The following is a 17,355-nucleotide window of genomic DNA, read 5'->3' as shown; positions in this document are numbered from 1 at the left end:
TTGTATCTTTGTTGGGCAATTTTGTCCTACACATTTAAAACAAAATCAAGTTACGCAATCATTTCATATGATGCAAATGATGTGCACAACTTGGGACGTGAAAACGAACTCACATAGTCCGATTCCACGGTTCCATTTGGAGGTGCATTGCGAACTTGTTCCAAGCAAGCTGCCCAACGGCTACAAACCGGCTTGATCACGTCCCAACGACCTTGGAGTGACCGAAAGGTCCGTGGTGTCCTATTGGGATACTTGGCCATCACGCGGAAGTATTGATCTTCGATTGTTTGCTAATATATCTTGGAGGTTTGAGACGTACCCGTGCAAGCATCAAGAGACACCGCACTCCAAGCCTTGATCAAGATTTGATCTTCCAAGATCGTGTTGTTCTTCGATCTCACACTTTTTTGCTTGCGCTTTCTCATACGCCCCCACATCTACCTCCTCCACTTCATCTTCACCACCGTGATCATCCACACCATCCTCCATTTCATTGTAATCGAAATCAGCGAACGGGGCTTGATCGATGTCGACGGCGTCGGTGTCCAACAAGTTCACGAACTCGGTAGTGGCGTTGTTCAAACCACCGCTACATTGAGTGACATCAAGTCACGAACAACCACTATGGTGAAAAGCGATACAAGAACAAGAGACCGAAGACGCATACCTTCCGACAATTTCATCGAACACCTCGCCTGTGGTGGAAGCAGTGCCGTTCAACGGCATCGTGGGGGAACATCTCGTCGGGGCGGAGGGAGTGGACGAAGGCGCCGACCTTTTCGTAGGAACCTTCTTCCGCTTCACGCCTGAAACCTTGCTCACCTTCTCCGCCGGCGGCCAGGCAGATCGCGCTGCAGCGGCGGCACCCGATGCGCGTGCCTTTCCGGCGGGGCCAGCCGGATTGCCGCCCTGCACGACAACGTTGCCCTGCCGCTTGCGGGCAGGCACATTGGGGCCTTGGGCGACGGCGGGGGCGACATGGCCAGCGACGAGATCCACCGGAGGGGATTGCGCGTGCGCGACCTCCACGGTGACGGCGGACGGCTGGGAGGCTTTCATGGCGGCGAAGAATGGCGGGAAAGATGGATCGGAGCGCACAGTGGCGGGGCAATGGCAGCCGAGGAGGGGAGAGAGCGGGAACGACCGCGCGGAAATTTTCCTCGCGCCAAATCTCGCTGCGGATAGGGGGCGAGTTCGGGTCGGCCTTCCACCCCGTGAATATAAAGGTTGAGGGCGAACTTTTGCCTCGCCCCACAAAATCTTTTACGGGTCGGACGCGTTTGTCGGGTCTGCTCGGGCAGAATTTTCCGTGCTGATCCGTATTTTTACGGTTATTTTGCGGGTCGCGGCGTTATACGTGGTAATGCTAGAGATGCTCTAAAGATCTTCTGTTCATCGTCGGTCCAACGACGGTGGTCAGTCCTTATTTTAAAGCTTATAACCCCACACCACCACGACGGAAACACAGGGGTCCTGGCGCTAGGGTTTCCCTGGCGACTCAGGTTTGGTCCCCGGCGATCTAGGTTTTCCACCCTGTTTCTTCGCCGCCAATCCCCAGCAATCTTCCGTAGGCTCTCCCCTCACGCCCACAGCCCCTGGTGCTTCCTCGACAGAAGGCAGAGGCAATCAATCCCCACCCGTAGTAACCCCCCACCAAAAAGCCTTTCGTGTTTTGGACGGAACACGATCGAAAAACAGCAAATTCCTAGCCGTCCTTAGGGATCTGGTCGGGTTGGTCCGTGGAGGTAGCAATGGAGGGAGTGGAGAAGATGCTGAAGAAGATGACCCTGTCCGCCATAGAGAGAAAGGGGGTCAGACTCGGAAAGAAAGGAGGATTGGGGGCGGAGGCGGACCCCCAGGCGATTGGCAAGCTGCTGTCGGACAAGCCGGCCTCGGCTGACATCCTAGCGAACACATTAGGCAGGGTGTGGTGTCCGATTAAGGGACTACTCGGCAAGGACCTGGGAGAGAACAGATTCCTCTTCACCTTTAGGCAACCATCAGGAGTTCGGAAGGCGCTGGATGAAGGGCCGTGGATGTTTAACAATGAGCTGATAATAATGCGAGAAATAGACCCAAGGAGGACACTGGACGAGATGGAGTTCAAAGTGGTTCCTTTCTGGATACGGATCCATAACCTGCCGATGGAAAAAATGAATGTAGAATCGGGGAGGCTGATAGGGAACGAGATTGGCGAAGCTCTAGTGGTGGATGTGGAAGAGGATGGTACTGCCTATGGCCAATTCCTTCGAGTTAAAGTCCGCATAGATATTACAAAACCACTCAGGAGGGGAATTCTAATAGAGGAGGAGGACGTGCAGGAAGGAACTGAGTACGTGGAGATAGAGGAAGAAGATGACAGTGGAATGAAAATAATTAGGATGTTTCGATGGTGTCCCTTTCAGTATGAATTTTTACCAGATTTCTGCTATGCTTGTGGGATTATTGGCCATGTAGAGAAAAGTTGTAGCATTAAGGTCAGGCCGGGTGAAGCACGGGAGTATAACAGCAAGCTAAGGTACATTCCTCCAAAGCATAGGGACTGGGACAGAAAGAGCAGCGGAATAGGGCAGAGCAATAGTTCCGGTTCGAGGGAGGTTGGCAGAATGAGGAGTGAAGCTGTTTCTTGGAAGAAATCTGATGAGGGGAAGGGAGTGGATCAGGGAGAGAAGGAAGTAACAAGCCCTCTAAAAAAGAACAATGAAAAAGCCAGTGAGGTCTATGTTCCACCAAACAGAAGAAGGCTGGATATGGGGCAGACAGGGGAGGGGAGTGGCGGGGACAAGGCAATTGTTACATTGGAAGGGCAAACAAAGCATGATTCGGTTACGGGAATGAAGGAACAAAAGGACAGCACGGTGGAAAGAGGAGGTACAGGAATAGCAGCAAATGGCAACTGTCCTGACACACATGAAACACCAAACAGGGAGGCGAAGAAGACAGACAAGAACAACATGAGCGTGGTCAAAGGAGCTAAGGGGGGGTGGCAAGTATGCGAGAAGGGAAAGGCCTGTCAAAGGGTCCAATGAGAAACTAGGAGTAAGGGTTGGGGCGAAGAGGGAGGGAGATGCAATGGAGACTGAAGATATAGTGTTAGAGAAGAAGAACAGGACAGAAGAGGGCGAACCCACACGCACTAAAGCGGGGCTGTCAGAATAGCTCCGCGACAACCAATGAGGATAGTGGCATGGAACTGCCGGGGATTGGGGAATGGCCCGGCAGTTCGAGGTCTTCTGGATGTCCAGAGGAAGGTGGACCCCGACATTCTGTTTCTCTTGGAAACTAAGATGAACGAGAAGAGATTGGAATGGTTTCGATCAAAAACGGGATTGACAAACATGGTGGCTAAGAACTGCGACGGGCAGAGTGGAGGTCTGGCTCTCTTTTGGCGGAGTGGGGTGAATTTGAAGGCGGGGCTCAAGTCAAGATATCACATTGATGCTGAGATTACGGAGGAGGATGGTTTCCAATGGAGATTCACGGGCATTTATGGTGAATCTAAGGCAGATGAAAAGGAGAAAACACGGAAGCTCCTGAGAACGATAAAACATCATAGTAATAAACCATGGTTATGCATGGGGGACTTCAACGAGATTCTGGTCTCGTGTGAGAAGGATGGGGGGCCGGCTCGGCCCCAAGTATGCATGGACCGTTTCAAGTCAGCCTTGGAGGACTGTGGTATGCATGATCTGGGTTTCACGGGTGATATATATACATGGCGGAACCACCATCATGACAGCAACAAATATGTAAGGGAACGGCTGGACCGAGCGGTGGCCACAGAGAGTTGGTGTCAGAGATTTCCAGGATATAAAGTGTTTAATGAAGAACCGCGACACTCGGATCACAGACCTGTGGTCTTGCATACAGCGGATGAGCAGGAGGGGGTATGGAAGGAAAGGAGGGTGAGTGGATTCCAATTTGAAGCAAGGTGGCTGGAGGAGGAACAATGTGATAGCGTGATCGAGAATGCTTGGGCTAGGGTAGGCACTGGAGGGGAACATAAGCTAGCTGAGCGGTTGAAACAGGTGGCGAGTGACCTACAGAGTTGGAGCAAAACTGAATTGGGCAACCTGGAGAAGAGAATATCTAGAACAAAAAAGGAACTAGAGAAGTGTATGAGAGCCAATATCTCGGCTGACCAAGTAAGAAAGGAGCAAATACTGCGATATAAACTTGAACGTCTTGAGGATCAACATGATCTGTACTGGAGGCAAAGAGCCCATGTGTCGTGGCTTCAGAAAGGGGATAGAAATACATCCTTTTATCATGGTTTTGCTTCACAACGGAGGAGATTGAACCGTATAAAAAACTTAGAAATGAACAAGGAGATGTGGTGGAGAGGGAGGCGGAGATGGCGGCGGTGATTACTAATTATTTCTCTGCTCTTTTCACCCCATCTACAGGTGACCGACTGGAGGAGCTCTTGGCATATGTACACAGCCGGGTCACACCTGGGATGAATGACATGTTGATGGCGGAATATACCCCGGAGGAAGTAAAATATGCGCTGAACGGGATCGGTGACCTGAAGGCCCCGGGTCCGGACGGCATGCCGGCTCTTTTTTTACAAGCGGTATTGGCATCTGGTAGGAGATGAGGTGACTGCTGCAGTTTTGGCTGTGCTGAACGGAGGCGAGTTTCCGGACGATTGGAATGCTACAAATGTTGTTCTTATACCCAAGGTAAAAGACCCGGACAGTATGAAAAATCTGCGCCCAATTAGCCTGTGCAACGTAATATATAAATTGGTGTCAAAGGTCATTGCAAATCGGTTAAGGAAACTGCTACCGGAGATCATTGCCCCCAATCAAAGTGCCTTTGTTCCGGGTCGCCTGATCACTGATAACATACTCCTCGCGTATGAGATCACCCACTATATGCAGAACAAGAGAAAGGGAAAGGAGGGTGTTGCAGCAGTAAAACTGGATATGAGCAAAGCGTATGACCGCGTCGAATGGCCATTCCTGCAGAGAATGATGGAGTGCATGGGTTTTGACCGGAGATGGATCGAGCTTGTGATGAAATGTGTGTCCTCAGTTCGGTACCGGTTTAAATTTAATGGGAATTTGACAGAAGAAGTGATACCGGGGAGAGGCGTTAGGCAAGGAGATCCGATATCACCATACCTCTTTTTGTTCTGTGCCGAAGCTTTCTCTAATATACTGAACAGGAAGGAAGAAGAGGGAGCCTTGCAAGGGGTAAAAGTGTGCCCCAATGCACCGAGTATTAACCACCTACTGTTCGCAGATGATTCGATGATTCTCATGAAGGCCTCTGCCGAGAACTCACAGCAGCTGCGAAACATCCTAAAAATCTGTATGAGGTATGCTCTGGGAAAACTATAAACACGGACAAGTCGGCTGTAAGGTTCAGCAAGAACACAAAGTATGTGGAGAAGGTGGCAGTGATGAACACATTGGGAATCAGAAGTGAGGCTTGGTCTGACCGATACTTGGGTCTACCGGTACATATAGGACGGTCAAGAGCAGCCACGTTTGCTTTTTTAAAAGATAGACTGTGGCAAAGATTGCAAGGGTGGCTGGAGAAGGCACTGCCCAAGGCGGGGAAGGAAGTGCTGATCAAAGCATGCGCCCAGGCCATCCCAATCTTTGCCATGAGCTGCTTCGATTTAACAAAAGGATTATGTGAGGAGCTCAACGCTATGATATGTCGCTACTGGTGGTCACAGATGCAGAATGAGAAGAAAATGCACTGGCTGAAATGGGAGATTATGACAAAGCCAAAAGGAGAAGGAGGACTGGGATACAAGGATCTGTACATGTTCAACCTCTCGATGCTTGCCAAGCAGGCGTGGCGGCTGCTTACAAATCCAAGTTCTTTATGTGCCCAGGTCCTCAAGGCTAGGTACTATCCAGATACAGAGGTACTCCAAGCAGAGGTTAAGAGTGGAATGTCATATGCATGGCGAAGTATCCTCAAAGGTATCGAAATTCTGAAACAAGGAGTGATCAGGAGGATAGGGAATGGCAAGGACACCACCATTTGGTCAGACCCATGGCTCCCGCGTGACGGATGTATGAAGCCAATCACTCCTAGGGGCCAAGCAATCATCCATAAAGTAGCTGAGCTGATTGATCCGAGTACGGGCCAATGGGACGAGAGACTAATCAACGATATATTCTGGCATATGGATGCCCAGTGCATCCTAGCTATACCCTTGCATGAAGACTTTGAGGATGATTGGGCATGGCATTATGACAGCAAGGGGATTTTTAGTGTCAAATCAGCATATAGAATGCAGTGTGAGCAGCAGAAGATCACTAATGGCATACCAGAGGGAGATGTCAGCAGCGGTAGCAACTTCAGGTGGCAAAGAATTTGGCAGCTCCAGTGCCCACCGAAAATACGGCACTTCTTGTGGCGGCTGGCATACAACAGCCTTCCACATAGGTGGAGCATTCAACGACGCGGTATGGATATTGACACCCTTTGCCCGATGTGTTGGCGATTCGACGAGGATGGTGCGCACACCTTTTTGAAGTGCAAGATGGTACGAGCAGTGTGGCGGCAAATGGACCTAGAAGAGACGCGATTAAGCCTTGTCCAGTGTTGTGATGCAAAGGACATGGTTAATGCGGTTCTGGAACTGAATGAAGAGAAGAGAACCCAATGTGTTGCGCTGTTGTGGGTCTGGTGGAATACACGGAACAAGGTGAATGCCAAAGAACCAAGAAGGTCTGCTGGTGCGGTCATCCATATGATTCAACGGCAAATACAGGATTGTGAGATGATAAAGAAAAAAGAGGGCGACAAACCAGTGAGGTCCGTGCCAAGCTGGAGGGCACCGGGGACTGATGTGCTCAAGGTCAACATCGACGGCAGTGACAAGTCGCACGGAGGCTGGGGGTTCGTCGTTCGCGACTCGACAGGCACTGCTCTTGCTTCAGGGGCGGGCCACCTTCCTCATGTTAACGATCCTTTAGCCGCTGAAGCTATGGCGTGCCTGAGAAGTCTACATGCAATCCAACAATTGGGGATGAACTCCATCCAGGTGGAAACATACTCTCTGCTGCTAATGCATGCTGTCCAGGGGAAGGAACATGATCACGCTGCCAATGGTGCCACATTCCGGGAGATCAAATGCTTTGCTAGTTTAAATTTTTCTCGCTTTAGCATCTCGCACTGCCCACGGGCTTGTAATCAGGTAGCTGACACTTTAGCTGCATTCGGCGCCAGCCTAGGGCGCGCATCCTGTGCTGTATGGACGGATGGAGTCCCAGACTTTGCTCGTGGCATGGTTACCAGCGATCTTGCTGGTTGTTCCGGTTGATGGAATAGATAAGTATTCCGGCTCAAAAAAAAAAAAAAACAAAACCCACACCACCACTCCCCATCCCCCGGGTCTCCGGCGAAGTCTCCTCGCCCCTCGCGCTCTGCATCTCGTCGGCGACGAACCCAAAACCCTCACAAATCCTTTTCTGATGTGCGGTTCACAGTCGGAATCCTCTGTCGTGTAGCAACTCCGATCGAAGCGGCGGGAGGGCCTCGGGTCGAAGCGCGCCTCCCCCATGGCGACGGCAGGAGAGTCCCGATCTGGGGTTTCGCGGGCGGCGTTCGCTCTGGTAGCGGTGGTGCTCGTGGGATGCCTCGGTGGGGGCGTCTCGGTTGCCGAGATCAGGCGACAGAAGAACGTGCAGGTGGCGCTCCGGGCCAAGTGGGCCGGCACGCCGCTGCTGCTCGAAGCCAGGTGAGTGGTTTCCGGCACGATATGCTGGTATACTTGTCCTTGTTTGATCGAGATTTTTCGTTTTGTACCGATTTAGTGGTCCTCAGTAAGTTCACTCTGGTTTACTGGTTTACTACTGGGGCTTGGCGATCCTGGAAACTGGTAGCGAGCCATTCTGCTGATGCCTAGTCAATATGTTTAGCTAATTGTGCTAAAATTCAGTCGTTTCCTTCTAATTATTAGAAACTGATTAGTATAGTATGTTGTGAACAGTCATGCGCACTATGCAACACACCAGAATACCACTCACCAGTCAGTAATATGCACTCGTGGTTCAGTAACACACATTCACCAGATGAATTGTGATGTTTATAATAAACCGAATCCTACCAAATTACAAAATTATTGCAGTGAGAGATTAATGAGGTTTTATGTTTCATAAACTATTAGACTCTAATGTGACAGATAAGAGCATCATGTCTCTTCTGTTCACTTGAAGGTTAAAACATTTGCTTTCGCTGCGACACTTGAAGGGTGGTAGTATATTTATTTTATTGTTCTTGACTCAAGACTATCTTTGTGTGCTATTGTAGCCAAATTTATTATATGTAGCCAGATGCTGTACTGGTACATTTTAGATCTAATCGAGAAATATCTTTCCATGAGGAAACATAGATAAATGTAGTACATGCTAATGAATATTTGCACCACTGTTGTTGTTGGCCAATGTTACTTGTTATTTTTTCTGGAAATACCTAATCCTGTCCATTTACTACTTTGATTAGTGAACTGCTTTCAAAAGAACGGAAGGATTATTTTTGGGATTTTATTGGCCATTGGAAGGAACTGGACAAAGGATCTGAATGTCTGACAGCTAAATGTTGTGCCCAGAAGATTGTTGAGGATGTTCGCTCATTTCTCAGCGAGCCACTGGCTTCAATTTTTGAGTTTTCTCTTACACTTAGATCAGCATCACCAAGATTAGTGCTTTATAGGCAGCTTGCAGAGGAATCTTTATCTTCAGTTCCTGTCAAAGATGATGCACTAGAGCAAATTTCTGGCAGCGGTGCTGTGGAAGGAACTTGCTGCTGGGTAGATACAGGAAACACTCTGTTTTTCAACTCAGATGATCTACATAAATGGCTCGAGGGATCAGGCAAAGGGTAAGCATCTTCATCTTCTATCTCTTAGGCACTTTGTTTAGGGCTTCTGGCTACAGGGTTGAAACTCAGAACTTATGTTGAACAGAGCTACGGACTCCACTGGACAACCTGAACTATTTGACTTTGACCATGTATATCCTCGCTCAAATATTACTGCTCCAGTTGCTATATTTTATGGCGCTGTTGGGACAAAATGCTTCAAAGAGTTGCATGTTCATCTGGCAGAAGCATCAAAGCAGGTGACATATTCTTGACTTGTTTTCTAGTATATTTCAAGGCATCCGAGGTCTTGAGAAAACAATGAACCATGGAAAGTAAGATACAAGGTCTTATACAAGGGCATTGTATATCAAATACCCATTAATATACATGGTGTTAGAGCGATACTTTTAATGAGTGCTTAGCTACCATGTCAACATTATGGACTGTTTGGATTGGAGCCCAAGCGCCATGCTAGATTCTGGTATTACCAGCCACTTTTTGCTAGGTTTTGCTCTTAAGTCATCGTTCAAGCCGAATATTTAATTGTGCAGCTTCAGTTGAATCAAGGAACAGAGAATTATCTTCCACCAGCCTGTTTTGCTTCCATGTCGGACCTTAAATTCCTTCCCACCTTCTCTTGAATTTGCTCTGTAGCTTCAGATGTAGCTGCCATTCTTTTAGTTGCATGTACCTCATTGATTTCCTTGCTGAATAACTGTGGTTGTTTTAAGTCCCAGAGTATCTTTGGCTCGTTCATGATTCTATGTTGTAACATGCATGTTGATGCATGGAAATGTTGGTAATCTATTGCTTTCCAAACCAGTAGCCTATGCAACTTTGTCAAGTACATCTAATTACCAAAATACATGGCTTGCCAATATTTTGTCATGGCAACTTGGGGGTGAACAAACCAAACAGCCTCGTAATCACTGATAGCCTATTGCTTCTTGCTGTTTCTAGTTGATAGTCCTAATAACTGGAAGTTCATCTTCCACATGGTAATAGAACTTAGATGAATGTAGTCATATCAATTGTAATATTTGTGAGCAACTGAACATATATTGTTTTAATGAATCATGTCAAACCTCTGCGTGATAGTACTTGGTTATCCTATTATTTGGATCCTGTATAATTTGTATATGTACTAGGAAACATGCCCGTGCGTTGCAACGGGAGAAAAAAATAATCCCTCATACATACCAAGCGACATCAGCATATCCCTTGAAAATTTTCATGATGCACACGACAAACAATAATATAACTGGTGTTGCACAAAAACATAAAGGTGGGATAATTTTTGAAGTATACTCAAGGTGTTTCCAATTTATTAGACAACAGAAATATTACCTAATTATAGTCATCTCTTTACACCTTTGTTACCGTTCCTCCTCAGTCATGCCCAGCAATCAAATGTTGCATTAGGATGAAAATAGCAAAGTACATTTTAGTACTAAATCATAGCATGTGCATAAGAGCGAGATTTTTGTCTTGCTGATATATGTGTTTGCAACTGTAATTCAAGTCAAGACTTAATTTGGTCGCAAACATATTAGACGGCTCCACTGCAAACAATCATTTTGTAAGGACATGCATATGAAATGTTCAGGGTTGCAAATCAACAGTGATACTTTTTTAAAGAACATGGACACAATTTCAAACAATATGGTAATCAACGTTATGCCACTGATTTACATAAAGCTCGTATCAGTTGTTTAGTGTACATCATCATATAGGGGTTGGTTATTGTGCACTGTATGAAAATAGAGAGGATGATTTATGTATCTGTTATTATCTTTAGCATATGGTAGCTGGTAGGAATCAACATCCCCTATGGTGTAAATAATAGGTTTTGTGAGAGCATCAAACTATGATGCATACTAAACACAATTTTAGAAATGATTAACATGCAAGGTAATAGCATTTTTGAAATCTACACATTTTTTTGAGAAATTTTCATATATAACGCGTTAGATTTGGATGTAGGATTTGAAAGGTATGAATATATTATATGGTGTAAATAATAGGTTTTGTGAGAGCATCAAACTATGTTGCATGCTAAACACAATTTTAGAAATGATTAACATGCAAGGTAATAGCATTTTTGAAATCTACACATTTTTTTGAGAAATTTTCATATATAACGTGTTAGATTTGGAGGTAGGATTTGAAAGGTATGAATATATTAGAAATGTTTGAATCTCAAAAAAAAAGTTAAATAGAGAGAAAAAGTTGGTGGAACAAGATTCTAACCTGGGTCTCGTAGTTGAAAGAGTTAGGCTCCAACCAGTCAGTCACGTATGTATAATCATATTGTGTGGGGATGACTTCTTATTAATGAGCGGTGTAGCCAAAGAAAAGAAAGAAAAAAAAGAAAAGAAGGAAAAAGGGTGTGGTGGGAGAGGGGTCGAACCTGGGTCTCCCCGGTAGAAGACGTAGTCTCCAGCCAGCCAGATAGGTATGTGTGCTTTTGATAGAGAAGGGTGTCACTTCCTATCAACCAAAAGCGAGGCGGATGCAGCCCAACGAAACGTTTTTTCTAACTTATGGGTGACATAGCGGGTAATTTGTGGCAACTTCGGGGCTAATTTTAATGACGTACGACCAGAAGCACTATTTGCTTTATTATTAGGGGAAGATTAACCTCTTCCTGGACAGCAACCACATATGTAATGGTTTTAACTTTGAACATGTCTGTAGATAGTCAAATGTGTCTTATTCTAATGGTGAAATTGATTCTGTTTTTATGAATCTAGTTTTCTTTGCCATCATATCACACTTTATGTCTTCTTTTGCTTCTCTAATTTTGCTGCATTGGCTGTAAGCTGCAAATGTCTAATATACAGTATATGTTGTATTCAGGGAAAAGTCAGATATGCACTGCGCCCTGTTCTGCCATCTGGATGTCAGGCTACATCTAGCTTTTGTGGTTCCATTGGTGCTGCAGATGCAGTCACTTTGAGTGGTTATGGGGTGGAACTCGCCCTAAAAAACATGGAATACAAAGCCATGGATGACACTGCTATAAAGAAGGGTAACTCTGCTTGTGCTAGGTGTTTTATTTGCACCGATCTTGCACTCATCTCCACTCAGCTCTTAATAAGCAAGAATTTCAATATGTGACTCTCTAGTAAATCTGCTGTATCCCCTTGAAAATGACCAAGTAAAAAAACTTACGCACACCTCTTTGTGTGAAATAAATCAGTTGGGAAGACGAGTTCAACCCTTTTGTCTTTTGGCTGCTTGATGCTGTGTGCGTACGGGTGGGTGGCTGGGTTGGGCATCGTAGCTGGCAGCTATTATATATGTTCTCTCTTCTTATAAGGTGTGAGATTCAGCATGTAGGAGTAACTACACCTGGTTGAAACCTTTGTCCTACGACCGGGTGTAGGTACTCCCACATGCCAAACCTTAGGGAGTAACTACACTCCATTGAAACCTTTTACCTACAACCAGGTGTAGTTATACTGACATGCCCAATGCCACAACTTAGAGAGTTTGTAGCGGTTGTATGTAAGATCACCTAACGACACTCATTTGAACATAAAAAGGAGCATGTCCAAAAGAATGCATACCACTTAACTATATACTACCTATGCGGCCTTACATACTTTGTATTGTGGCCCGCACTCCACAGTGTGCTATATACTCTAGTCTCTACATTGTTAGAGTCGTATCGTGGGCGCGCACTCTACAGTGCGCTATATACTCTCTACATTGTTAGAGTTGGCACGTGCGAGTAGCCACACCTGGTTGTAGGAAAAACGTTTCATATATATGTATACATATTTCAAATCTTAATGATCTTATTATGTTCTTCCGTAACACACACACACACTCACAAATTTCATATCATAATGATTCTTACTATGTTTTTCCAGGTGTTGCACTGGAAGATCCTAAAACTGAGGACCTCAGTCAAGAAGTCAGAGGGTTCATATTTTCCAAGATTTTGGTTCGTTTAGTTTAGTCATAACAATAACTATGGTGACTATTTATTGCATATGGAGAAAGTATTCATCTTTTTTTATCCTCATCTGTTGTTCTCTAGGAACGCAAGCCAGAGCTAAATGCTGAGATAATGTCCTTCAGGGATTATCTATTGTCATCAACAGTATCAGACACACTTGAAGTTTGGGAACTCAAAGGTATTGTTGGCCATTGTCTTGATTCTATCTGTCCTACAAGTTATAAATGTGCATCATGTGGTGACATAGAAGCACCTCTTTTATATATGTTCTTCTCCACACTACAGATTTGGGTCATCAAACAGCACAGAGGATCCTTCATGCATCAGATCCTTTACAGTCAATGCAGGAAATCAATCAAAATTTCCCAAGTGTAGTTTCTTCACTATCACGAATGAAGGTAAGTGCCATATCTGGAGCTCCCTTTTAACCTTCAGCTATGTACACAAGTAATGACATTGAAAGAAAGTGAGTTTGTAAAGTTATTGTTTGTAAGGAAGTTCATATGAACTATTTCCACTGTTCCAGGTTCAGATTATTAACAACTTTTTAATATCGTACAGGTTGACGATTCAATCAAAGATGAAATCATAGCAAACCAGCGAATGGTCCCACCTGGCAAGTCATTAATGGCTTTGAACGGTGCTTTGATTAATATCGAGGATCTTGATCTCTACCTGTATGTTCTACCATACTTCCTGGATAATGGTGTTTCTGATTATTTACTTTGTTTCCTCACCTTGATGAGCTAACGCCAACTTAATTTGCCTTTGTGTTATGCCCAACGTGGATTTTAATCAGTGTATCCTGGCAACGACTGGCAACTAATTTTTTGCTTCTACTTGTCATTAGAAACCTGGCAACAGAGCATGCATTATCACAAGTGACAGTTTCGAAGTCATAATGAAAGAAGATTGTACAAATAATAGTGTGTTGGCTCTTTTCAAGCTACTCAAAGAGAAAAATGTTGTGTTTTCCCCCAAAGCGTGGCATACACCATTTATCCCGTTTACTGCAACAACACTCAGCTATAAGCCCCTCGCCAACTGCAACAACACTCAGCTATAAGCAACCAAGAAAGAAAGAGCAAGCACGCAACCAACTGTTTAGAGAATTAAACCAACTGATTAGAGAATTTTAGTCAAGAAGATTATAACAAATATGGCTTTTATTCCTATGATTTTGGGAGCATATGAAGACAATGATGGACATGTGATTTGCTAGTTGCAATTCCGGTTCACTTATGTAGCATATAGGGATTTGCTAGGTTTTGCAGTGGGGTTGGCATAACCGTATAATAGCTATTATTATTGAAGCAGATCAATTTGGGATTCATTTCATTTCTCTACTGGTCTACTTCCTTCTCCATCAGCTCTTTGTATTTTCTAACCCTGGTCCTTTCTCTTTCTTTCTTTGCTCTGGTTTTGGGCTCTACTTGACATTACATCACTAACTTCAAACGTTTGTTTGTGTTAGAATGCTCATTAGTTTTACAGTTTGACATAAATATATTATATATAATAACTAGCAAAATAGATATTTAACTATGATTTATCTGGCAGGTTAATGGACATGGTCCGCGAGGAATTGTCTTTAGCTGATCAGTTCATCCGATTAAAGGTGAGTTTTATTTAAGTGTACTATTAGATGTGCTACCTGGCTAGTTCTTTTTGTTTGTTAGTATTACTAATGGAGAGCGCATCAGCACCTATCTGTATATTATTAGAGAAGCTAGTTGAATCTCGTTGTTGAAAAAAGGAAATCTAGTTTGGCCAACTTGATTAGGGCATCTCCATCGTTATCCCCCAGCAGACAACCCCTAATTGTCTGCGGACACGTCAACCGCTAGGAGTGCAGTTACCCAACGCTAAACCAATTATTTTTACCCGGTATCCGAACATTTAAACGATTTCAAACTAGATTCAGACATAGTTCGGATATATTACCCCAAACTTAGTTCAAATTTACATAAAACTTAGCTAAGCTACTCTAATCTACCTAATGAACTGAACTTGGATCTCCAACACCATCTGGGTTCCTGCCGTTGCCGCCAACGCTCCTGTCGTCGTTGCTCCAGTGGCTGCGGCGACGCGCTCGTGGCGGAGCGCCTTGGCTTTCTCCTCCGCCCGCCGGCCGGCCTCGCGCTCGGAGATTAGGATCCCCTCCCGCAGCGCCTCGATGTTGAGCCGCCGGTGGCGACGGGCGTCCTATTCCTTGGTTGTCTTCGAGTGGTCGAGCGCCCACTCGATAGCACACTGCGGGTCGGCGAGGATGTGGCGGCGGCGCCACCTGCCACATCGTGAAGGACATCGAGCGTTGCGAGGATGACACCGCTCCGCGCGATGAGGTGCTTGAGCCGTCGAGGACTAGCTCGCGGCGGCGGGGAGGGTAGGCGCTGACTGCGCGGAGGTGGGGGGCGCGGCGGCTGGGACGACAACGCACGAAAGGAGCCGCGACCCTGTGGTGGCGCCGTGGCGGCGTGTTGAGCAACGAGGCCTGTAGCGCCTCCGAGAGCTGCTCGCTGACCTCCCTCTTGATGTCCGACTAGTTGATGTCGTCGTCCTCCTCGCCGGAGCTTGACCCCTGGAGGAGGATGCATGCGGGATAAGGACAACAATCGCGCGGATGAGAAGGGTCCCGACGACAGGTGGCGGCGTAGGGGCGCGGACAGGGCCAACCATGTTGGGGGCCTGATCCGCGTCGCGTCGGGGCGGCAGCTGATCGGACTAGAAGGTGCCGAGCAGCCACGCCATCCGGCAGCGCTCCCGCAACTCCTTGGTTATCCGGCGGCCCATCGCAGCGGTACGCGGGGTGGTGGTTGGCTGCTAGGGTTTGGGTGGGCGGCGGAGAGTTGAGAGTGGGAGTGAGGGAGAGGGGCCGGGTTAAAGAAAGGGGCGAGGGGACTGTGCTGTTGGGCCGACGTGGCGGACAGTCGGGACTCCCCCCCTCCCCACCCCCTCCCCAACACACACATACATTTGGGACCGGACCTGGGGATATCGTACTGTCTGGGCTGAAATGGTGGAGCCCGTTGAATGACATTTTTTGTCCGGACCGGACAAACAGGGGCGGAATGGGGGAGCCTGTTGGAGATGCTCTTATAGTTTTCTTGTGACTTGTGAAGCCTTCACATGAGATGCCGAGTAGAAATGCAGAATGAAATATGTGGGTTATATACTTCCACCTTTGTTGCTCATTATAGAACCTTTATACCACAAATACTTTCTACCATTGCTGTCTATATACATTTTCTTATCGTAGCTTCTGGCATTTGATTTTGACTAAATAAAAGGCTATCAGAGCATTTCTGCTCCACAGTTAGGTTGTATGGAGTATTTCTTGGCGATATCTGAATGACACTTTCATTTCAGCAGCTGTCCTTTTAGCCCTTCTATAACCAATATTTACCAAATGCTAATACATTCAACTTTTTAGATTATTACCATGTTATGAGTCAACAGAATTATATTATCTAGCTAATGATTAAATAGATGTGCCATATCCCTCTATTCTGAACATGTGATTGTTCGGCTGGTGCCTGGGGACTCCGGGAGCTGCTCCTAAGGTCGCTCACCCCAGACACTTAGTCCTCCTGGGCGAGCTGGTCATGTATATTTGTGTGTGTGTGTGACAATCCTTTACTAGCTTATTTCAGCGTGTGTGTGTGTGTGGTGTGTGTGTTTGAGACGAGGGTCTTTATGCCCTCTCCTCTGTACATTTCCTTCAACTTAATGAAATAACAGGCAGCTCTCCTGCATGTTCTATTATTTACTTTGCTATTGTTTGTCAAATGCCTTCCAGTTGCCTCAAAGTGCTGCCCGCAAGATCCTGTCAGCAGCGCCACCAGCAGAATCTAATTCATTCCGCGTTGACTTCCGGTCTTCACATGTTCACTACCTTAATAACTTGGAGGAAGATGCATTGTATAAAAGGTGGCGAAGCAACCTCAATGAGGTCTGTTCACTTATCTTTTATCAACATATTGAACGGAGATTGTCAGACCGTTGCTTCTGTGGCAATTCAAATGAGGAACTTGAACTCAAATATATTATTTTCATGCTTTAGGGGCATAAGGGAATTGCATGTATGTCTTTAAATCTTGTCCATAAGATATCTTAAACAGCAGTATCGCCATGGTTTCACTTATCGTCAATTTTTCTAGCATGGTTGCTATTGGTTTGTTGCAGTGCTGTTATGTTTTTTAGTTTTCTCTATCATCTATGGAAAAGTTCATTGACTATCTCTGTTGGGGGTCTAACTATGCAATATACCATTTATTTGGCTGTTCCTCCCCATACCCTGGTTAAATTGTATCACATAACTACTGGCAATCTTTAATGATTATCTCTCCTTTTTTACTTTCTTTGTAGCTATTGATGCCAGTGTACCCTGGTCAGATGCGTTACATCCGTAAAAATTTGTTCCATGCTGTGTATGTGTTCGATCCAGCTTCAGCCTGCGGTGCAGAGGCTAGTCTCTTTCTTACCTTTTCTCTTAGTATGCATTGTTTTTCACACACTCTTTATGCTGTGCTCATTTATTGCCTTGGTATTTC

General features: G+C 45.8%; 1 protein-coding gene across 3 annotated transcripts in view; it reads left to right on the top strand.

Annotated features, from left to right (window-relative positions):
* The first annotated feature begins 7,318 nt into the window (after nucleotides 1-7,318).
* The window catches only part of LOC119321153 (UDP-glucose:glycoprotein glucosyltransferase-like), a 27,983-nt gene continuing 17,946 nt past the window's right edge, over nucleotides 7,319-17,355 (top strand). For all 3 annotated transcript variants that reach the window (XM_037594973.1, XM_037594969.1, XM_037594966.1), the window contains exons 1-11: nucleotides 7,319-7,711; nucleotides 8,476-8,853; nucleotides 8,939-9,092; nucleotides 11,695-11,866; nucleotides 12,714-12,787; nucleotides 12,884-12,980; nucleotides 13,088-13,200; nucleotides 13,364-13,479; nucleotides 14,363-14,420; nucleotides 16,602-16,754; nucleotides 17,171-17,269. In XM_037594973.1, coding sequence (XP_037450870.1) covers nucleotides 7,533-7,711; nucleotides 8,476-8,853; nucleotides 8,939-9,092; nucleotides 11,695-11,866; nucleotides 12,714-12,787; nucleotides 12,884-12,980; nucleotides 13,088-13,200; nucleotides 13,364-13,479; nucleotides 14,363-14,420; nucleotides 16,602-16,754; nucleotides 17,171-17,269 — 1,593 coding nt within the window. In that variant the 5' untranslated portion in view covers nucleotides 7,319-7,532. The remainder of the gene's footprint in view (nucleotides 7,712-8,475; nucleotides 8,854-8,938; nucleotides 9,093-11,694; nucleotides 11,867-12,713; nucleotides 12,788-12,883; nucleotides 12,981-13,087; nucleotides 13,201-13,363; nucleotides 13,480-14,362; nucleotides 14,421-16,601; nucleotides 16,755-17,170; nucleotides 17,270-17,355) is intronic.

This window comes from Triticum dicoccoides, chromosome 1B, assembly GCF_002162155.2.
Source record: "Triticum dicoccoides isolate Atlit2015 ecotype Zavitan chromosome 1B, WEW_v2.0, whole genome shotgun sequence".
In the NCBI taxonomy this organism is placed as follows: Eukaryota; Viridiplantae; Streptophyta; class Magnoliopsida; order Poales; family Poaceae; genus Triticum; species Triticum dicoccoides.
Note: the sequence above shows the minus strand (reverse complement) of the source record. Positions and strands in the feature narration are given on the sequence as shown.